Source organism: Protomyctophum parallelum, assembly GCF_964188405.1.
Source record: "Protomyctophum parallelum genome assembly, chromosome: 5".
NCBI classification, from domain to species: Eukaryota; Metazoa; Chordata; class Actinopteri; order Myctophiformes; family Myctophidae; genus Protomyctophum; species Protomyctophum parallelum.
The window spans coordinates 6625578-6649608 of record NC_139702.1 but is presented as its reverse complement, the minus strand read 5'-3'; the positions used below and the strand labels follow the sequence as shown (position 1 = coordinate 6649608).

The following is a 24031-nucleotide window of genomic DNA, read 5'->3' as shown; positions in this document are numbered from 1 at the left end:
CATCACAGAGGAAACAGCATGACGCCTTATTTATGCTCCGCGGCACGACACCGTCGTCTCGTGCTGAAAACAGCCAACCTACAAGCTCACAACGCGTCACGTGCGCCACGTGTTGTGAGCTTGTAGATCGGCTATTCAACGGCACACTACGCCACCATCGTACGATGAAGTGTAAATCAGGCTTGAGGAGAATGGCAGCAAAGCACGACAGTCACAAGGAGGACTACAATGCACCTCTCTCTCTCTCTCTCTCTCTCTCTCTCTGACCCATGGATACCGTATGATGCAAAACCTCCAAGAAGAAGTCGTATTGTGGGGCAGGGCCACAGGGGGAAGCCAATTCACCACTTATACCCTATATAGTTTGTTGACCAGGGTCCGCCAGGGGTCTGTCTTTGGCACTCTGCTTTTTTTACCCCCTACACTGATCTCTTAGCTGAAAACAGCCGATGGGCAAGCTCACAATGCATCATGTGCTTGTAGATCTGCCATTTTCACCGGATGTTTGTCGATTGTTTCGCCTATTATGATTATACCCAGAATAGGGACGCTAGGTTTGATGTGGTTAATGTGTGTGGTACAGTAAAGCCAATTGGAGTGTAACAATATCCCTACTGATCATTGCAACACTCAACACTTTTAGTTTTTCCTTCCAAACCATGGGTCCCCAATGTCCAACTGGTCAGGGTGGGTCGGGTTAAGGAGTGAGTGGGGAACTCAGGGGTAGGGCTGGGCGATATGGGCAAAATCTAATGAACACAATCCAAAAAGATTGACCAAATACATCAATAGCAATATAGTGATGATATTGTGGGGATGGCCATTGGTGCTTTCCTAAAATCTTAGTAATGCCATATAGCTAAGAGGGTAAAGGAAAATACAACAGCTAGCAAATTGTAGAACGTTGTCAGGTAAGTTCAGGAACTTGCATCACTTTACTGTAATGCACTGAAAGACAACACTTATACGATATCACGCTATGACAATATCCAAAATCCCAGAGAATATTTAGTCTCGTATCACAATATCAATTTAATATAGCTATATTGCCCAGCCCTACTCATGGAGAGGACGAGGAGGGTAGCCTGAGTGGTCGATTTGTGTTTTAGAGAAAGGAAGAGTTTTGGTGGGTGGGACTTGAAGTCTGACCTGGGACATTGTTAACATAGCAACCATCCACAAGCAAGTGGCCATCCTTGGGATCGCAGAGGGGGGGTAAATAGGGGGTGTAGGAGGCACTGGCTCTAACATAGCGCCAGACGCAGCCTGTCAGGAAATGAAGATGAGAAGGAGGAACACATCAAACATGGGTGGAGTTCACGTCACGGACGAGAGAGAGAGAGAGAGAGAGAGAGAGAGAGAGAGAGAGAGAGAGAGAGAGAGAGAGAGAGAGAGAGAGAGAGAGAGAGAGAGAGAGAGAGAGAGACAGAGAGAGACAGAGAGACAGAGAGACAGAGACAGAGACAGAGAGAGAGACAGAGAGAGAGACACAGAGAGACAGAGAGATAGAGAATGAGCCAGAGAGAGAGAGAGAGATAGAGAGATAGAATGAGCCAGAAGGAGAAGGAAGGAAAAAGACAGCAAGGGAAGGCTGGCAAAATAGAGAAAGTGAGCAACACTGCAAAGAGCAGGACAAGGGATGGTAACAGTGGCTGTGCAAAAACACAAACCCAAACGTGACAAATAAAACGAACACATTCCACATAGCAGCCTTATTGGCTGCACAGGCTTAGTACAGTTATTGCCTAATTTTGTCAAAATAAACCTTTTTAATAATTATTTGAATACCATTCACATATTGATCTTGGATAAAAAATAAATAGATAACATAAAAACAAAACACTATAATAATAAACTATGTCTCAGATGAGAGCAACTACTGTATGTCAAGCCTGTCTGGTATTTCATGTTAAGTGTTAGAATTAGAATTAGCATTGTTAATGGAAGTCTCCAACAAGCCAAAGAGGAGAGGATAGAGAGAGGGAGAAAGAGTGAGACACCTTCATTTTTATATAATTGACCTGCAAATGTCTCCAGAGAAAAAGGAGGGAAAAATAGGGGATCTAAGCAAAAGATTGTGTTGATGCATAAATCAAGAGTTCATAAGCTTTGTAGATGCCTATGCTTATGTAGCAGCCTTGAGTACTGCACAAAAATTACTAAAATAAATGTATCTACAAGTAGAAATACTGTGGGAAAAGCAGTGAGTTCAAGATGCCATAGCAACAGCATGTGTTCACATTGGGCTTCATTATTCCTCCAGTGGTCATGTTTTCATGGTCCAATAATGGAGGACCAGCATCTGCTCATGTCTGCTGATAAGCATACAAAGCTCTGTGGCATTTGTGAGCTATTTGCCCTTTTGTGAAATACAAACTCCAAATGCCTCCTACAATATCCATTGGCCCATGGAAACCTTTTCTTTCGCTGGGATTTTAGATATTGTTGCATACATTCTGTGTGTATGTTTTGGGGGAAATTTCTCAAACATCCTAGGAGGAGTGTGTATTGTGTTAAGTGCTGTTTAATGAGCTCTCTAGCACCTCATTTTGTGTTCATGGTCCAGTAATCTGCCCGTGTGTGCTGAAAAGCATAGAAAATGTAACGTGTTCCTCATGAAGGGAGGCATGTGTAAAATATGTCATAACTGTAGGTCAAATGGGGGCATGTTCAGAATTCATGATTTTGATAAATGTCTATAAAGCCCCCCGGCCCCCGCCCCCGCTGTAAGATGTCTCTCTTTCCCTGTTGTCATGACCCTCTACCATTCTACAGTAGTTTCATAAAAAGCAACTGATGGGTTATGCCATATAACTGCAAAAATGGGTGACAATAGGGTGTTGCCACATTGCAATATGTTGTGATGAATCATTTTCAAACAAATGTTCTTACGTATGTGACAAGCCCAGAAAAGGGATGCTATGGTTCACGTCCGTATCTATCGCTATATAACTAACAATTCCATCGAGTCGAAACAAACGCATGTGTGGACGCATTAAACCCAAGAAAACAAGTGGCTAAAGACAACGTGGTCAAAATGGAGCAGCGTCATTCTAGAATTGCATGAAGAGAGCATGTCAGAAAGACTACGGTACAAGGAGCAAAGGAAGTGGGGGAGAGGGGTGAAGGGGACAGGGTGGCATTAAGGAGGAGCAAGGAGGGAAAAAAAGCCAGGGGGGCAAGTGTTCTGGATCCTAAATGTTGACATGGACATTTGCTAGGCGAGGTCTAGGGAATCTGCATCTAAACCAGTTACAGCGTAGCCTATGGACAGACGTACAGCTCTGCGGATATATATATATATATATATATATATATATATATATATATATACACACACACGCACGAGGGAACCAACATTAGGACAGCAACTACATTGTGTTCGGGGAAGTTCTTAAGACATGTTGACATAAAATGGATGGTATATGATTATGAAGAATGGAGTACTACATGTTTATCATGTTACTTCAATTAGATGGATGGAAGGAAGGAATGAAAGACTGAGGAATGAGGAAAAAGAAAGACTAGGTTTTTTAGAGGAAGACATGATACATGGATAGGAAGATTGAATTAAGGGGAGCTTTGCTCCAGCAATTAGTAGATACATGCCAAGATGCAATCACAAGCATTTCTTGGAAAGACCCAGGCCAGTAAATCCATAACCCCCCAAATTCAGCAACTGATATGAAAAGCATGAAAGAATTGTAGTTTACAATCAATGCAGCAATTGCATCTACACTATAATATAAGTCAAATTCAGCACCGCTGGGTTTTTGGCAAGTTTGTGGATTTCTCAAATGCTGAACTGAGAACATACTGTGCATTGAATTTGGGGGTGAATGGCCTTCAATCAACTATTAGTTGATCAGAGTCATCCCAATATAGTACTATTTTAGGTAAAGTTTAGAACAGTGCATTTTATTCTATCAGTCAAAACATTCCAGAAACATATTATGGTGACAATTCATCAGGACACTAGCATGGTAAGGTAAAGTATTTTACTTACTTTCTACAGTACTTTCCTATTTTACTTCATAATGTAAACATGAGAGCATACAGCCCAGACACTCATCTATGCATACAGGTACTGTAGTCTGTTTAGAGGAGGCTTCCAGTGGCCATATTTTTGGAACAAACATAATGCCCATGCCATTTTCACACATTAGTTCACTGTCATGCTGGACAGGTTGAGTTGCTTAAGCTGTGGCTGGTGTCAAATGTAGAGAACACATTATTTGGCCTACATAACTATGGTCCCTGTGTCTAACAGCTTTGGACTGACCTGACAAACAAACAAATGGCCTTGGCCTACATGCATCTATCCTAACCTTTAAAATAAAATAAGAAATGGATAAAAAAAAATGATAGTCATAGGGGCAGAGAGCCAGAGCTGTGAACTCAGCTGTCACTCACCATCCTGATGAACACGCATGGAGGAGGCAGTGATGTCAGTGGTCACATTAAAGTATGGCAGCCACAGATCCTGTAAAACACACACCAGTTTAGCTTGCTATATGTATTGTTTCTTGCCCATGTCTAGTCTAGAAAGTACTCTAGTTAACTACATACTCCTCTCCTCTCTCTCTCGCTCTCTCTCATTAGCAGGCAACAGTGCAGCACTAATACTATCTCTCTCTCTCTCTCTGTTTCTGGCACAACAGCGCCCCTACTGGTACTCATAGTCATATACTGGTGCTCATGGCCACATAGGTAGGCAGGTAGGTGAACGAACACATAGGTAGGTGAACACTGACATTGCTGTTCCTTGGAGTGGTTGCACCACTCAAAAATAAACTGTCACTTCTGGTTGCATAACAATTTAAGCTGTGTTCACATTGGAATGCAAAAAAGCATGACACATTGACACTAAAAAGGAAAAATGTGAAATGCTCGCCTCTATAGACATTGTATTGACATTCAGAGCTAGTCTTTTGCGTCACGCTGTTCGGTGTGAATGGGGCTATAGATCCATCCATTCAGGCAGCCTGTAATGGCGTGCCATTGTAACACGACCAGTGAGTCGTGACCACTCACCTCAGCCTGCTTGTCCTGGAACACTTTGTAGATGCTGGTGTTGAAGGCAGAGCCAGAGAACATGGATGTGATGGGATAGGTCAGGTCCAGTACCGTCTTGAACACAGAGTTCATTGCCTATGAAATAAAAGAGACTATAATTGTTTGCATTTCCGCTTTCGCTGGCCGCAGGTTTCTTTCCTGCCGCCATGAATCAATAAATTTCCACTTTGGCAGTGCAATATTAGAATCTTAGACATAATATTGAGGGACTGAATGGAGCACCTTGGACCACTCTCTGGCTCTCTGTTTGGTTCGCACGGCGCTCCTCTCCTCAGCGTACAGCGCTCCGATGAACGAGCCGATAGAGGTGCCGCCGACGATGTCTATGGGGATCCCTGCCTCCTCCATGGCCTTGATAACACCCACATGGGAGCATCCTCTGCAAGGATTAGAAGAACCACCACGTAAAACACTTTGACGTGTGACGTACCCCAACCCCAATTCAGAGGAGTAAAGGCCCCAATTTATACGAGTAAAGTTGTTGCCCTCTAAGACACAGTTTCCCAAACAGTGGGTCCTCCAGTGGGTCCAATTGTTATGGGTCACTACTTGAGAAAGAACTTTAATAATTATGGAGTTTTCAAACAAATGTGGATGGAGTTACACACGGATTTGCCTCCAAGTACTGACTGCACAGGGACACCATGCCATTATTAGGACCAAGCTCGTAGCGCGGCACCGAGTGCCACGCTACGAGCTTGTAGATCTGCTATTTTTCAATAGCTAAAGTATAACATAATGCTTACAACACCAAAAGGGGTTCCCGCCCAAAATGGGTTATTCAAGATAGGCTGGGGTGGGTGGGATATTCCAATTAGAATGAAATACATTGTGGAAGTCAGTTTACTGTATGTCACACCCAAATGGAACCGAGGCCACATGGGAAAACAGAAAAATATCCCAGAAGTATATTAATGACGTGATGTGACTAGGCATGAGCTGAATTTAATATGGCTTTACAAGGGCCATCTGTCTTCTCCATTACAGAAGTGCCATCTTTGGTAGTGTAGGACGCACTCACCTCGCTCCTCCTCCACCCAACACCAGGGCAATGCTGTTTCCTGTCAACACCCGGGCCAGCCGAGAGAAATCACTGTGTCTGTCTGCCGTCTTCTCAAACACCTTCTCATACACCTCCCTCTGCATACGCACACGCATACACACACAAAAAAAAGTAAGATCATATTAAGTATCAAATTAAGTTAAATCACATCAAATCATAACCACCCACTAACTATAAGACTATAACCACCTATAGGACCAATAAGGCTAGGACAAACCGTGAAAACTATCTGTACCATTTCATAGAAAGACAGTGAACATTAGAATTAGCTCAAATGTTCCTACTTCCTAATCACAAACATACTATAAAAAGCAGTGCATCATTCATGACACATTAGTGCTCGGCAGGCGTTTGAGCCTTTGGGTCCACTCCTCCTACCAGCTTGCTGGGGCCGCGTCTGGAGAAGACCCTGCGGGGACACTTGAGGTGCAGGTGTCCGGAGCACCAGCTGCGCATGTTGAGCCACTCCACCGTCCTGGAGGGCCCGGGGCCGTCCTCTCTGTGCAGCAGCACCAGCTGCTTCAGAGCCCGGACCGCCGTGTTCTCCAGCATCTGTTCCAGCTAGACGCCGTGATAGGTGGAAAAACAGGTGGAAAAACACACAGAGAAAGGAAGCTGAGAGGACCAGTCAAGTTGAAGCCTGAAGAAGGTCTTCGTTGCTTAAATAAAAGTGTTCATATTACTAGGATTTCTGGGAATAGTGTTTATAGCATTATGTTATACTTTAGCTATTGAAAAATAGCAGATCTACAAGCTCATAGCGTGGCACTCCTATGAACTTGTAGGTCTGCTGTTTTTTTTTTTTTATCGTGCAAATGTGGTGAACGTTTTTAACTCAAATCTTTGCTTCTGGGGGTCCTTGACATGAAAGAGGTTGAGTAACACCGACATAGAAACATAGGTTTTTCAGAACACTTTTAGGATTTAGAAGATTTTTTTAAAGAATTGTCCTCAGGCCTAAATGGGTTAAATAAAAGTGTTCATATTGCTAGGATTTCTGTGAAAAGTGATAGTTTTATTACACCATTTTAATAGTTCTGTGGATGTGTTCATAATAATTCGTTTTCATTCAATTGTTATCTGTATTATACCCGTCACCACCTCTCTAGAAATGGCCCTCACCTGTCCCGGGGCAGGCTCCTGGTCCCCGAGGCCCACTATCAGGATGCAGTCGGCCTGTCGGATGCAGCGCTGGGTCCAGGGCGTCATGGTGTTGTCTGTCTGGTAAAGGACGATTCTGTTGATGTCTTCCTGCTGGGCCAGCCAGCCAGACAGCCGGTATTCATGGATACTACCGGATGGAGACAGAGGAGGAGGAGGGTTTGAATAATTCAAAAGATGTGTCGGTGATGAAATGCAGAGAAACAGAGACAGTGACGAGGGCAACTACTGGAGAAAGGTTGCATCACATGAAGGGGTTCAGGTTCAGGACGCCTGCATTGGCTGTGGTTCGACAGGACTGAGTTATGTTTTGGTTCATGTCGTCTGACTGACCTGTCCAACGCCGACGCGCCCAGTCGCTCTCGGATTATCTCACTCGTTAGCAGCAACGTTGGCCCTGAAGTTTGAACAGACAAAGAAACATCAATCACCGGGAAAAACATGGACCACATTAACCCTGGCGTCCATGTTTTGGAATGTCATTATAGGCAAAGCATTTATGAGCTTGTCCTTTTACACAACAGAAATAGTTTAAGTAGTTAACGCATTAGACAATAATAAAAAGGGTGCTGCACACGTCTGATACAATATTAATTTGTGACAATATACCTGTACATTTATTAGGACAAAATTACATTTCAGGCAACAAATCCCAAATTTAGATTACATTTCTCTCCATTATGTTCCAATAATACATTATATTAACTCATTTATCGCAGAGATTGCCTTTTCACACTTTTTAATATCAATTGATTACGGTGATCAATTGTGTCCTGTATGCGCTCATAACACTCCGGTTCCGGTGCAGTGAGAAAAAATTAGAATTCTTAGAACGCCAATATCTCGGATTCTTCTTTTTAGACCAAAAACAAGCTTGATTTGCGGCTCCTTTCTCTAATCCTAGTTTACAAAAACTATGTTTTGGGTGGATTAAATGTTTTTACTTCCTGACTCTCAGTTTCCGGCCAAAACGGCTTGCAAACTAATGGTGCTCATGTTGAAAATACATGTGTAGGGCTCTGAGCCCTCCACCAGACGGCACTGTGGCGCCAAATGTGGTGCCTATTTTTATTGGACAGTGCATAGCCACTTTGCTCATCATCAACTTGAGCGGTCGACTTGGAATCAGAAGGTTCCCGGTTCGATCCTGTGCTCCTCCTAGCTACGTGTCCAAGTGTCTTTGAGTAAGACAATGAACTCCTAGCCTCGGTACCAGGCTTTCATTTTTGTTGGGGCAAAAATTGAAAGCCTGGAGGAACGCATTGGCCACTCTGGTCTAAAAGTGTGAGTCAACCCTTCCGGGTGGGCGTCGCTCCAAATGATGTGACGTAGCGCTGCACTAGGGGGGAGAAGAGGGGCCGGGGGTGACGGACAGATCGATGAGATCCAATCAGGGCGTGCGCAAATCTGAGCCGCGACCCGCCCCTCTAGACCAGAAACCTAACACGTTAGCTCAGGCTAATGAACTCCTAACTGCTCCTGATGAGCAGACTGGTGCTTTGCATGGTTTCCTCCACCGTCAGGTGAACGTAAAGCAGGATTTGGATAATACTGTAAAATGCTATACTGTCAAATAAATGCATACAGTAATCAAGCAAACATGTCCCTGCTGCTGAGTGTGACTGCTAGTCAAATAGACATACCAATGGCACTGAGGGCATGGCTGAGCTCCAGATTGAAAGCGTTGATAGGCACGTCATCACAGACAGGCAGGACAGCCACGGTGGACAGGTTACTGGCGGGGTTGGTGACATCAGGGCTGGTTGTCACAGTGGACAGACCCAAGGTGGAAGCTGGACGACAGGAGAGGTGTGTGAATTAACATGGCATGCGTTCTCACAGGCAGATGCAAACTTGATATAAAGATTCATATTATTTGTCGCTTTGCATCTGAAGTTGAAGCCAGTTCAACTTATTTGTAGCTTTGTATCTTTTGTTGCAGCTACAAACTGATTTGCTTTGTAATAATAAGTTGAAATACTAATGAAGTTTAAATGCCATATAGCTATTAGCAATTAGAACGTAATCACCTTTTTAGCAGCAATGGGATAAGATGGCGACGGTAACGCTAACATTTATAGGCAGTGCAATTGAGGGGTTCAGAAATGAGTGAGTACACCTGGGCTTGGGCTAATGAAAAAGGACAACCCACCACAAGAACTCTGGCATTTATTGCTTTTTAAGTTATATTATTGGTTTGTGTACTGTATCCTATCATGTTGCAGTCCTACCCATAGCTCTCCAAATAGAAGGGGACGAGGGGGGCATAATATTTGTTTGCTGGTTAAATATAGCCGTCAGTCACTCACAAATCAAACTTTGTGAGTGTATATTGTCAGCAGAATATTGCTAACACAAGCAAACTTCAAAGCAATATCCATGGCAACAGTTTAGGTTCACAATACATTAGCACCTGCATGAAACTCACTGAAAACACTGCACTGGGTGGTTATTATTATTTGTCATAGTGTGCTAGTTTACTGGCAAACTACTTGGAACGATGCAAGTTGGAAATACATGACCAATTATCATGTCTGTGTCCCTTTTATGCCCATATATGGAGTTCTTTGTCAGGCATGCCCAAATATGGAGTCTATGCAGATGTCGGAACAGGCCAGCTCCATATATGGAATACCCGTTCCACCCATCCGTCTGTGTCCCTTTTATGTCCATATACAGTATGGAGATTTCTGTATCTGTCTCTCTGTCTCTCTTTATTCCTATATGGAGTTCTGTGTCAGGCATGCCCAAATATGGAGTGTTGTGATGTCAGAACAGGCCAGCTCCATATATGTAGGATGGGCGGGCCCTGTCCAGAGTACCCGGGCAGAGGCCTTTTGTGGCGATTCTGGACAACCGTGGGTCCGACCGACTCAACACCGGACACTGCACTTCCTGTGGTGGTGTGGAACGCGTGTGTCGAAAGTGAAGTCGGAGGGGCTAACGGTTCTCGAGTTACGTGCATTACAGCCGTACATACAGACAGACAGAGACATGGTGCATTAACCCATTTTGGACGGGAACCCCTTTTGGTGTTTTAAACATTGTTATAATTTAGCTATTGAAAAATAGCAGATCTTTTTCAAAAATTGAAGAATGACCGACATAGAAACATAGCTTTTTCAGAAAACTGTCAGGATCTGCAATCATGACAAAATCATTTCACCTGAGAAAGGCCCACGGCCCTGTTGCAGGTTCCCCAGGATCTTCTGGCCCAGCAAATGGATCAACCGGGTCACAACCTGAAGAACGAGATCAGCATCATTCAAACTATAGCACCTCTCAACACGGAGCACAATCTGGAACCAATGGTCTCCCACACTTTTTAGCTCCAGAGTCGAGACCCAAAAGACAAATTAAGCCCATCACACACCGTCTTAGACCGCCGCGTGTCAAAACAGCCCCCTCCAATATTTTCAATGAACCTATCGCACACCGGCGGCGTCCGACGCGCGCTGGCGCCTCGCCTGTTTTTTGTTTAGTTTAGTTTTAGATTTAATAGCTTACGTTTTCTTTTTTTTACATATATTATTATATATATATATATATATTTTTTTTTTTAAGATATTTTTTTGCGGCTTACGCCTTTTATTGATTTTTTGAAGGGACAGACAGTAGGCTGACAGGAAACGGGAGAGAGATGGGGGGATGACATGCAGTAAAGGCCGTGTCGGGTCCGGGAGTCGAACCCGCGGCACACTGCGACTGGATTACCAGTCAGGTGCCCAGACCGTTACGCCACGGCCTGGGCCATTATATTTTTTACATATATATTTTTTTAATAATATATATATATATATTTTTTTAATGTAGGAAAGAAAAAATAAAACGAAAAAGTGATATTTACAACCGATACAATCGGTCTGCACTTGCCTACCAATTTAAAAAGTCTGGTTAGGTCATTCCTTAAAGATGGAGTGCCATGATTTTTTTCCGCCCTAAAACATGATCATCAGGTCGTTATATAAGGAGGAAGAATGTTTTTTTTAAAGTGTACAGTATTTGTTAAAATGTCGTTTTTATGTGGGTACCCCCACCAGTTCATTAACTATGCCTGGTTTGCCTGGTGGGTGGTGATCCACCTGAACTTAAGCTGCACCCACAGCTGTAGTTGTATAAGGGGGAGGGGTTAGGGGAGGGGCTGATAATGTGATGTCACTATATTACTGTTTTTTTCATTGGCACGTTTGACTGTCAAGGGTTCAGCCTCCAGAAAGAAACCCTAAATACAAAGGGAATACATCATTGCACATAAAAATGACTCCAGGGTGTCTAATGAAGTACTGTCACCTCATAGACACATGAAAAACTGGAAAAATACAAAAGTTGTGGCACTCCATCTTTAACAAGGTGAAGGTACTGACCTGAGGGTATCGTCTCTTGATGTTGTTGAGTGTTCCCTCGGGCAGTTTGACCAGCTCTGTGTCTCGGACTGCGTGGACAGTTGTGGCTCTAGGCTGTCTGGTCAAGGCCTCCACCTAAAGACACCAATAGATACACCGGAAACTCAATATGGCTGACCTAAATGCACCTAAAAGCACCCGTTTGTTGCCATAATCAATATTAAAATGCTTTGAATGCTATTACGACTATCACATCCCCATAAGTAGGCCAGGAAATAATCCATAGTTATTCATTATGCATCAACATTAATCAATCATTCTTAGACAAAGGCAACTTTCAGGAAAACCATGCAGCGGCGCTCAGCCAGGCATTATGACGTATAGCAGCATTGGCTTGAGTAAGGCTTAAATATATATATATTTTTTATTAGTGCATATTTCGTAGCCAATTTTATCAATTTAGCGCGCATGCTCGCACGCACACACGCACGCACGCACGTGCCTACCAAAATAGTGGGATGATGGGACTCCTTCATACGGCTACATAGTGGGCTGTCTGGATGTAGCCTCGGAAACACAGACGTTTTTATTTCCAGGGAGAAAAAAAGGTCTGGGTCCGAGTCCACTTCAATGCGGCATAGAGTAGCGCAAACGTCGATCACTCTATGCTGATTTCTGATCGTCTGCACCTTTGTTAAATTGACGCACACACGCACACCCGTACACACATACACACACTCCTCTCTCTCTGTCGCTCTAATTAATTAGTCTCATGTCCGACTCCAGCAGCTGCGCACAGTTTCTGCCGGCAGGATAACTGCCTATGCCATAGAAAGCATAGGTGAGTTCCAGGCTAGTCTATATGTTATATGTTATACAGTAGTTTACTGAGCCACAAGGAAGCCTCACGAATGCACCTTTGTATAAACCTTGATAGCGGTACAATTTCATTTTGAAACATTGGACCACAACCTTCTCAAATACATGGACAGAAAGGAAGAGCAGTGACTCACCACTCCAATGAGGTCTCCTCTACCGTACTCCCCCACCAGCTCCTTCTTGCCGTTAGCTTTGCGGATAACCGAACGCAGACGGCCATTCAGAACAATGTAGGTGGAGTCTGACTGGTCGTCCTGCCTACATGTGGCGGAGGAAGGAGCAAGTGGTTATACAGAGTTTTTGGAACTCTTATGGATGACATAAATTATGTATTTATATTTGTGAAAGGCTTGTAGATCGGCTTTTCAGATGGGGGTCTGTGGCCAAATACATAGAAGCACTGCTGTATACTGTACCTATAGAGGGCTCTGCCAGCCTCCACAGCCATCCAGTCAATGGCGAAGTCCATCTGCCTGACGAAAGGAGACATGCGGACAGCCACGGTGTGGGCTGCACTCAGCACCACATTGGGCTGCTCCCTCATAATCCTGCAGGGGGCATCAATGGTACAATAAAAATGGCAGGTCAGGTCATGTGGGACATCGTGGGTACTGCTCAGCCCTTAAGCATTGTGTCAGACGTCCAAAGTCTGGCCAAACCTGGCTGGCACAAGGGCAGATTTTATATGTCCTCACGGCTTCCTCCCTCAAATATATTATTTATGGCCTGTGCAATGTAGTAGTATGAGTGCGTTTGGTGGTGTTGGGTGGGTGCGGGGGATGGGGGGGGTGGGGGGTGTGCTGGTTGGATTTTCTTCTTTTTTTTGTTGTTCACAGCACATTTCTGGTTTACATTTGGCTACACTGTCAACAAAAGAGTGATGCTTTTGTATGTGACTCTGTTATGGTCAAAAGGTACAGTATGACAGGAGATGCAGTCTATGCCCCCCTTTGAAAAAAAAGTCTGGACAACCCACACACACACACACACACACACACACTCACTCCTGGTACACATCTTTTCAAATTAGTGGTTCCTTGACATGAAAATGTTTGAGAAGCACTGGCTTGGATCACTTTGGAAGCGGGGCGACTCACTCGTAGAAGTCAGACTTGGAGATCTTGAGGTAGCTGCAGTCGCGGATGGCCTTGATGGTGAAAATGAGGGGCTCCCCGGTGAGCACCGCCAGCTGGCCCACCATCTCCCCCGGCTGCGTGACAAACAGACAGACCGCGTCCTGTTTGCCAATCATACGCTGGTAGACGTGCAGACAGCCAGACAGGACAAAGTGCAGACTCACGTCCTTGGGGGAAGGGTGGGGAGGGGGGGAAGGGGGGTAGAAAAATTAGTGTAGAGCAGGGGTTCCCAAACTGTGGTGCGTGCACCCCTTCTAGGGGGTGAGTGACATGAAAAGGGTAATGGTGGTTTTACAGCATCCTACTAGGGTTGAAAGTTGAAACAGTTAAACAAATACATTTAATCGATAATAAAAATATATCAATTGTAACCTTTTTTGAGTACCGTAATTTCCGGACTATAAGACGCACCTGAATATAAGCCGCACCAGCCAAATTTAGGGAAAATCCCATACACAAGCCGCACCGGACTATAAGCCGCACCGGACTATAAGCCGCAGCTACGTTAGCTCAGAGCCTGAGATGGCTCTGCGTTAGCTGTAGAAATCCATAGATTAGCCGCACCGTTGTATAAGCCGCAGGGTTCAAATCATGGGTAAAAAGCCGCGGCTTATAGTCCGGAAATTACGGTAGTTATAAATAAAGATATGGTATATACATTAAAAAGAACATGCTTCTCGATTAGATGAATCTGAAAAGTAAATCAATAGAATAATCACTAAGCATGTAATTGATAGTTGCAGTGCAGCCCTACAGTATATCAGGGATATTCAAGATGGATATACAGTTGGTCTCTCCAATGCCCAGTCTAGCACCACCATGTTAAAAGCTAAATTCATATTTGAGTAGGGATGTTGGTCTTGATCAAAGTACCTGGTCTCCCTGTCTGGCTAACACAGCTCCAGCTTTGGCATGGTGCAGAGACACTCTCCCATTTAGCAAGGCAGGATCCTAGAGAAAACAACAAGGACAGGAAAGTCAGATCATATCAGAGAAGCAATGGTGCGTGGTGACAAAATACAGCACCTTGCAAAGTTCAGCCAACATTTAACGACAGACTGTTGTTGTAATCTAAAGTGATGTGAAAGCACCAGTTAAGCAACATGACCATGTGTTTCATTCTTGCATTAACATTTTTTTACACACACACACACACACACACACATTCATTAGGCAAATAAATGTAATAGTTGGTCCAATAGTGTGCCGATTGGTTTTTCTCGCGCCATAAAACAGTTCAAGTGATTATAAATTAAGAATTCCCCATTCAAAAATAAACAGTGACCTCATTGGAACCCTTTCAGCCAATGTGTTCATTCAGTACACAATGCAGGCCAGAAAAATGTGAGCACAAGGAAAACACATTGCCCTGCTATGAGAGGCATAGCAGGGCAATTAATATCGTGATCGCTCACAATGCTTATAGATCTTCCATTTTCACTATTTTGGAAAATTATCATCACAAAGGAAAAAGAGCACTGTTTTTCCTTCGTTTTGCCAATGGGTTCCCAGATTGACTGAGCAAAGGTCGTCTGGATCGGGATTCGAATGAGACACGCCGCCAAGGCATTCGCCCGGACCTGCACTTGCAGATTTCCAGGCTACTTTTTACTTTGTTCTGTGGGGTTTGATGTTCAAGGTGTGTAGCATGTCATCCATCATCTTCCACACCAACCTCAATTCTCATGAGTTTTTGGATCTCTTTCTGGGCCTCCTCGAACAGAGCCGTGTTGGGACTGCTTGGAACGGGCCCAAAAATGCTGTCAGCCAGTGCCTCTTCCTCTGGGTACAGGTAGACCCCCGAGGGGACCTCGTCCACAGTCACCCTCCTCTCCCGCTGGTCCTGGGATGTGGACTGCATGGGAGACACAGGGAGGAAAGCCCACGAGTTTCATTCAAAAATACAACTTCATGCAATTGTAAAAGGTGTCATCCTGCTAGCCCTTTAAAATCACTGCTGATATAGAAGTAAAGCTCACGATAGTAACGATAGTGAGATGATGCATCATCACCAGGCCTTTAAAGTGATATTGTTGGGCCTATTCATACTCCAGTTTTAGGTGATAAGGTGACCACCTAAAACTCCAACTCCATGTCACGCTGCAGTGATAAGCGACTCACCCCAACACATCTCTGACCACTGTTTCAGTCGTGCCCTTATCACACACAGTATGAATAGGCCTTTACCGTTACCATTTGTTCAGTAAATGGAGTCTCCCGGTCTCTCCAGGTGTAAACAGTAAATACATCTTCAGGTTAGGATACCAATTTCATCCAAACGGCTATTTCATCCAAACAGGCCAGAGAACCTCACAAAGCTCATTTATCAACTTCAGTTTTAGAGCCTGTTCTATTTTTTTGCTTTGCAGTCGTTCGTTTGTTTCATCACTTCCAATTTCACTTGCGTATCCTGTATTGTGTGCGAGTCCTCTCTCCTGATTGGATGAAATTGGCCTCGCGACCTGAAAATGTATTTTTCTAGCTGGAGAGACACAGAGACTGTGTTACTGAACACGCTAGTCAATGATTACCATCAGGGCTTACTTAAAGCATCTTTAACAAAACTCCACTTTGAGAACCACTGTTCTACATTCTCTGCTCTTAACACCCCAAATCGCCATGGACGAAGTTCACCGTCCTTTCAATTAGTAACACCCAGCGCCCAGGACGAAGTTTTATCCAAAAGACGAAGATTATTGATATCACAACAGATCGCATCACTCCACAGCCTAGGAGCGCCTGTTGCGCAATACTCGATGTTGCGCAACAGTGGGACGTCATCGAAAATGTTCCCCCCCCCCCCCCCCGTTTAGCCGACGAGACCAAAAATCTTAACGGCCCATCGCGGTCCCGTCGCTAGACGCGTTAGATGTAATCATACCTCCCGTTGTTGTCGTTCTGTGTGTTTTGGCTACATTTAGCTGCTACATCCACATCCGGGATAACATCCGGTCCGTCGGTAAAAGTGCTCCGCTGCTATAGATTGCTGGGCGCTATGATTTAATGGATTAAATAACCCCGGGCAATCGGAGTGTTAACATGGAAACTGTAGTTAGTAGTTTAATTCTTTGTCGTTTTATTTGTTGAGACACGGTCGACTTGTCTCGTTTTACATGACTATCCTATTTATTACTCATGTATTACTTACTTGGCCTAAAGTATAATTCAAAATACAAAAATAAAATAATGTATTAGTTCTACAAAAGCGCATAAATAAAAAACAGCACATATAAAGCAGGTGACAAACATCTAAATGGAGTCATGTACCTGCGTGTATTATATGTAGCCATCATAGAGTTTGTATTATAGTAGTATACTGGGTTAATTGTGTGTTGCTGGGCACTGACCCGTGTGACTGTGGGTGGAGTGTTGCCATCCTCAGCAGAAACAGAAATACGGCCCCTCTCGTACGCCATGTCAAAGTCTGACTTTAAACCCTTCTGGATACCTGCATGGACCCAAACCACATTTATAGAACCTCATCTTTATGCCATCTTTCATGATTTTCATGTTTTTAGCTTGAAGTGAAAGTTTACATTAATTTATTTTAATGGGAATAAGAAAATGTGTTGTGCAATTTAAAAAATATACACAGTACATGGTTTTAACACCGACAGCAAGGCAAATGTTTTTACCTGCTGGCAATATAAAATAATAATATTTCCTGATATAATATATATAAAAGAGAAATACTAATATTTCTGTAAGCCAGGTACAGTAGGTACGTTATGTGGTGATAAAAAGCTAGTGGTGCGGTTGAACTATGACAGGAGAAAGACTCTGACCAGCGATGTCCACAGGCATTGAGATGGTCCTGTTAAGAGTTGGCACTGCTGTAGAGTCTTTGCCATGCTCCCCATCTGTACCTAAAAACACAGGGTGCGGTGTTTAGCAAGCTACGCACAAAAGTCAGGGATGCAGAAAAATTTAGATGGATTTTCGAACAAATAAAAAATAACTATTGCTACACAGTTTGACTCTCAAGTCAGACGTTTTTAAATGATCTACAATTTCCCCTTTTTTTTCCCGACCTGAGGGTTCTCCCTTTAGGGCGGCCTCTCTGTGCTCCTCCGTAACGGTCAAGCTGCCGAACCGCTTGCCATGGCGAACAGGGCTGGTACGCGTTGGGTGGGGGGACATGGGCAACAGACGAAGGGGCTGCATCTCCTATACCGGGGGTGTACAAACAATGTCAGGGTCCCTGAAGAAGGCCGTTTGTGCCGATACGTGTGGGTTACTTGTAACCCAGTTCTGTGTTCACCAGAGCATGTGAGCGGAGTGGAGCGGCCGATAATTCCGCTCTTCGCTCTCGACGGCTTTTGTTACGCTCGCTCCGCGCTCACGTTCATCTCCCCCCACGCCGCTCCTCGCTCGCTCAGCGCTCACCTTCATTTACGCATGGAGCGCTCCCCGCTCCGTGCTCGCTCCGAGGCTACACTCAGATGCCCGCTCCGCTCAGCAGAAAGAAATGACGGGGTAAAAATAAAATGCTGTTTTCCTGAAATTGGCCAATTAAACCTGAAGGCCTTCGTTTCTGGTCTTTTTTGGAGCATGATGTAAATTAGCCGTGCCGTGTGCATTGAGCGGCTCGGAGCGGCTCGGAGCGGAGGACAGTTCTCGCTCCGGAAGTCAATCTGACGCATTTAAAAACCCGCTCCGCGCTCACGTCAAAATCCCCCCGCTCGGCTCCTCGCTCGGCGCTCCGCTCACATGCTCTGGTGTTCACATGCACATTGATTGTCCATATTTTGTAGGAATTTCAACATGAAATAGACATCTTAAGAAAAGTGTTGGATCTTTCTGCTTCGGTTGAACTCCTTCATCACGCTTATTTGGACTTCTGCGCACTGTAGACCTTTTGTGGTTTTCCAATGTAGTATTTATTTATTGATAATGATCTGACAAAACATTGAGTGTCTGCTGATGAAAGCCGTTTCTAATAAATAATTAAAAGCTCAAGAAATGCAAAATTATGGGCAAATGGCTTTTCTTTCTGCAGTGCACTTTAAAGCCCAAACCACACCAATGAGTTGCATTGGTGCAGTTTGGCCTTTAGGACAAACAAGCAACATGTTTTGACCAACAATTAGGCCTTCTTCAGGCAAACAAAAGTTTTTTTAATGTTAAACCAAATCCTACTCTAAAGTACACCAAAGCCTCATCTAAAAATAACTTAAATGCATGGACGACACTGTACCAATAAACATGCGTCGTGTTTTAATGTGTGAACATTTAACTATCTATTACTTGGGTCATGTATTTGCATAATATTGCTGAACAGTGAACACTATAAACAATTCCGTGGTCTGTCCCGACCCAAGTCTGGGTTGTGACCACATTATTTGTGTATGAGAAATCTGCATTTGTGTGTCCGTGTGGTAGGATCGAGGGCATTTCATAAGTGATGAATGACTTATGCCATAATAAAATCAGCATGTGGACTCTACTAACGAAGCGGCATTCCTGATAAGTGAACAAACTGAACTGGTCTCAGATGTTGGCATGGAGCTATTAATTGTATAGCGTGTGTGTGTGTGTGTGTGTGTGTGTGTGTGTGTGTGTGTTAGTGTGTGATAATGTCTGTGTGTGTGTGTTAATGTCTGGTATTGTTTGTATGTGTGCGTGTATGCGTGCGTGTGCAACTCACATGACTGAAGAGCTCATTGGTGAGCCCCAGATAGTTGTGCAAAGCCAGCACTGTAACTCTTTGGAGACGAACCATGATGATCTATCCACATAAACGACAGGAGAAATGTAGGCATGTCAGTTAATCCTACTAAATCGATAAAAGTATTGTCAAAAATGCCGAAAATAGCTGATCTAAAGGCTCACACCGCGTTGCATCGCCAAGCGTTCAAGCTTGTAGATCGGCTATATTTTTCTTGGCACAGATATATGACAAAATAATTAAAAAAAGAGATGAAGTGGTTAATCAAACACATTTCTTTAGAACTTAAGTTAGATTTACAGTTACAGTATATACAGTTTTATATAAAAATCAAGATCAATTGACAGTAATATAATCACAAAACAATAAAAGAAAGGTTACCAAAACATTTAAAGCAAAGTCACAGACAAGAACAACTAACCTGTACAACCTTTATTATTATTATTATTACCTGTACAACCCGAACCAGGCTCTCTGGGTACTTTTCAAAAATGTTAAGGAAGGCTTCAACGGGCAGTCGTAGAACAGTGGACACCTCAGCTGCCCGTGCTGACACTGTCCTGTATGGCTTCTGGTGACCCTGGGTGCACGGAACCAACAAAACACAATTATTACATAACCGCCGGATCACAATTATTTAACCCATTTTGACCTGAGATCAGATTCTAAAAATGTCTGTTTGAAAATGACAGTTTTCTGAAAAAGCTATGTTTCTATGTCAGTCGTTCTTCGATTTTTCGAAAATAGCAGACCTACAAGCTCGTAGCGCGCCACTCGGTGGCGCGCTATGAGCTTGTAGATATGCTATATATAAATAGCTAAAGCACAACGTGATGCTAACACCAAAAGGGGATCCCGGCCAAAATGGGTTAATATAATCACAATTATTTAGCATGTAGATTGGCTATTTTTGCCAAATATATAAAAAGTATTCAATGCATGACCAGTTTTGGCCATAGTATAAAAAATATATTTTGTCAGTAGTTTTTACTTTTTATTCATATGTTCCGGTGTTCAATGTTGAATATTTAAATTATAATCGTTAATCACAATACTTTGTATGACAATAATGATAAACTACACTTCCATGATTGCTCCACAAAACACTGTGGTTGTATAGCCTCGGTCCCAGGCTTACTTATCTGCGAAAAGAAAAGCCTGGTCACAACCTAAGGCAGAGAAGCTATCGGCGGTTGTATCCTCCGGAACAGCCGTCAAATGTATTTCCCCCGGATACGATATTTTCCCGACCAATCACAACACTTGTTTCATTCGCAGAGAATGTAAACTGATTTGTAAAGCATCAACGATTTCACTTCCGCTAAAATCCCGCAACTTCCGCTGATAGTCTTTTCAGCTTAGGTCTTGCCCAGGGTGGTGGTTGTATGGTCTATTCTATTTTGTAGTACCAGCTCAGTGGCCTTGTGGTTAGAGTGTCCGCCCTGAGACTGGGAGGTCGGGGTTCGATCCCCGGCCGGGTCATACCAAAGACTAAAAATGGGACCCAGTGCCTCCCTGCTTGACACTCAGCATCAAGGGTTGGATTGGGGGTGGGAAGTGAGGACGCTGGCGTCGACTGTTCACCGCTTCACCTCCCAATGTATGAATGAATGAACCATTGTAAAGCGCTTTGAGTAGGCACGTAGTGCATAGAAAAGCGCCATAAAAATGCAATTCATTATTCTATTTTGTAGTATAGCCTAAATATAGGGTAGGAACTAGGAAGGAATAGGAAAATCAATTATTTGTTTACAGTTTCCGTGCTGGGAATGGATTACTCCAGGTTAATGTCGCTGCCATATCGGACATACGCAACTTTTGTTTTATTTATTTATTTTGTTTAATCCGCCGTAATGTAAAAAATAAATATAAATTCCGTCTTCGCCGCGGAGAAAGAGAGTAGATGCATTTGTTTTGACGAAGAAACCGGAAATCGTCACATGCTGTGGGCTGCTAGGGCTTCTGGGAAATTGAGGCCAATGCAAACGAATGGGGTTCAACGCCTCATGGAGGAGGGTCCTGTGCTGCGTCTTCCGGGTGTACCAAGATGGCGGTGCCGGGTGGTGTGATCGTTCATAACAAACGGGGGGAGCTTTTTTCGCTCGATTTTCGCGGATTAAAAGCCCAAATAATTCAGCGTATGCTCTAAAGGTAATACAACAATCTCGGCAGTGAAGGGGGGTTGATTAAAAGTCTGGTAAATCGTTTTCAGCAGTCAAACTGTTAATTACATAAGACAGGGGTTCTCAACGTTTTTGTCTGGGGACCACCGAAAATGCTTTGGCCATGTCTCGCGACCCCCGCCCTGCCTCCCCACCACCAATATAAATTGACTGCCTTAATAGCCTTAATAGAGAAAATACATCATAAATAAATACTGAAACCAGATATAATCATTAAAGGAAAGTGTATGCATGCACTAGGTGTACTATGTAAACTCAACATTTCCATTTTCCAGCCATTCAGTTGCAAAAAAAAAAGTTTTTAAATAATTGGGGACCGCCCAAAATAATTTGGGGACCCCTTGAGGGGTCGCAACCCCCAGGTTGAGAACCCCTGACATAAGAGACACTTATGGAAATGAAATCACAAGAAGTGTGATTTCACAACCAGTTTATGCAAGTCATGCTCAACCGCAAAGCAACAACAAAGAATGGCTGAAGAGTAGAAGGCTCAGTGAGTCACACAGGAAATCACTGATTAATGGTTATTGCAGTCAGGGAGAAACCTTGTGTCTCCATTTTAACGATTTCACTCACACATGTATCGTAAACATATTGGTTTGCTACAGTGTTTATTTCTATGTTTTGTTGATTTCTATATTGTTGTTCTGTTTATTTCTGTGTACCGTTTTTGCTGCTCCGTTACTTTATTTTATGTGACGTTCTTGCTTTATTCTATCATTTAATTCTACAGCACCTTGTACTAACAATTGTTTTGAAAGGCGCTTTATAAATAAAATGACCTTACCTTACCATAGACAACCTACAAGCTCACAATGTGTAACATTGCTACACATTGTGAGCTGTTAGATCTGCTATTTACGAAGGTCTGGAGGCTTTAGAAATATTTAAGCAAACAAAAGCATTAACGAGAGCTTGTGACTAAATAAGAACCAGACTGGACCCATGGAACACAGGTCATCTTTACCATTTTAGGACACAAAAGGTTTCTGCCTGACAGCTTTGACATGAGACAGGAGGGAAAGTGGAGCAGGAAGTGGGCGGGGCTTACCGTGATGACATCTAGGATGCTGAGAAGACTATGGACGCTATCTCCCGGGTAAACCTCTTTCACAACACTGTCCTTGCCATCCTGCCGTGGAAATAGGATACATTAATGCAATAGCACTTGGTTCCACTTCATATATAGTCTCGCATAGCCAGACAACTATTCCACAATGTTCGAATGCTATATAGAGTCTGGAACTACACCTCCCGACATCCAAGGAAGCTGCTGTGGTGGCGAAAATGCATATAAACACTATGGTATTGATTAATTTAATGTAGCCTACTAGTAGATGATACAGTTGATACTCTACACTCTAATTACCACCTGTTCTTCACTGACAAACTCATTAGAGACTGCCGACTCATGTAAACCTATTTCAAACTGTGTGAGTTAACTATAGAATAGAGTCCATTTAAGGAATGACCATCTCTTGTTACTCCTGAAACTCTGTACACTGCTGAAAGTATAAAATATGTGAGGGACATGTGTGTAGGGGGTAAACTCTGTACACTGCTGAAAGTATAACATATGTGAGGGACATGTGTGTAGGGGGTAAACTCTGTACACTGCTGAAAGTATAACATAATGTGAGGGACATGTGTGTAGGGGGTAAACTCTGTACACTGCTGACAGTATAAAATATGTGAGGGACATGTGTGTAGGGGGTAAACTCTGTACACTGCTGAAAGTATAACATATGTGAGGGACATGTGTGTAGGGGGTAAACTCTGTACACTGCTGACAGTATAAAAGATGTGAGGGACATGTGTGTAGGGGGTAAACTCTGTACACTGCTGAAAGTATAACATATGTGAGGGACATGTGTGTAGGGGGTAAACTCTGTACACTGCTGACAGTATAAAATATGTGAGGGACATGTGTGTAGGGGGTAAACTCTGTACACTGCTGAAAGTATAAAATATGTGAGGGACATGTGTGTAGGGGGTAAACTCTGTACACTGCTGAAAGTATAAAATATGTGAGGGACATGTGTGTAGGGGGTGAACTCTGTACACGGCTGAAAGTATAGAATATGTGAGGGACATGTGTGTAGGGGGTAAACTCTGTACACTGCTGAAAGTATAAAATATGTGAGGGACATGTGTGTAGGGGGTAAACTCTGTACACTGCTGAAAGTATAAAATATGTGAGGGACATGTGTGTAGGGGGTAAACTCTGTACACTGCTGAAAGTATAAAATATGTGAGGGACATGTGTGTAGGGGGTAAACTCTGTACACTGCTGAAAGTATAAAATATGTGAGGGACATGTGTGTAGGGCGTGCTGGGGGAAGCTCTGGAGGGAGACACTAGTCTCTCTCCGGTGTGATGACATATACAATAAAATAATGGTATTCGAATCCTGATGGTTGAGCCCTGCTTCTTCCTGATGTTGTTTACTTAATAATAGTAATATCAAAAGCTGCCAGAACACTGCCATTTCCGTTCACAAAAATATATTATTATTTTTGTAT

The 24031-nt window shown here is 43.4% G+C and overlaps 1 protein-coding gene across 12 annotated transcripts in view; it reads right to left on the bottom strand.

The window, feature by feature from the left end:
- pnpla6 (patatin-like phospholipase domain containing 6) overlaps positions 1-24031 on the bottom strand; it is a 47783-nt gene that overhangs the window by 10329 nt on the left and 13423 nt on the right. For 5 of the 12 annotated variants that reach the window (XM_083764662.1, XM_083764672.1, XM_083764668.1 and 2 more), the window contains exons 9-30: positions 22561-22641; positions 19778-19906; positions 19306-19386; positions 17690-17825; positions 17444-17524; positions 17006-17106; positions 15334-15513; positions 14532-14609; positions 13620-13825; positions 12939-13070; positions 12657-12780; positions 11665-11778; positions 10467-10542; positions 8944-9093; positions 7634-7697; positions 7262-7430; positions 6518-6700; positions 6098-6216; positions 5299-5455; positions 5035-5151; positions 4414-4483; positions 1150-1266 (exon numbers count right to left, since the gene is read on the bottom strand). In XM_083764662.1, the coding sequence (XP_083620788.1) occupies positions 1150-1266; positions 4414-4483; positions 5035-5151; positions 5299-5455; positions 6098-6216; positions 6518-6700; positions 7262-7430; positions 7634-7697; positions 8944-9093; positions 10467-10542; positions 11665-11778; positions 12657-12780; positions 12939-13070; positions 13620-13825; positions 14532-14609; positions 15334-15513; positions 17006-17106; positions 17444-17524; positions 17690-17825; positions 19306-19386; positions 19778-19906; positions 22561-22641 (2665 nt within the window). The remainder of the gene's footprint in view (positions 1-1149; positions 1267-4413; positions 4484-5034; positions 5152-5298; positions 5456-6097; positions 6217-6517; positions 6701-7261; positions 7431-7633; positions 7698-8943; positions 9094-10466; positions 10543-11664; positions 11779-12656; positions 12781-12938; positions 13071-13619; positions 13826-14531; positions 14610-15333; positions 15514-17005; positions 17107-17443; positions 17525-17689; positions 17826-19305; positions 19387-19777; positions 19907-22560; positions 22642-24031) is intronic. The other 7 variants (XM_083764669.1, XM_083764670.1, XM_083764664.1 and 4 more) reach the window with 4 other exon arrangements.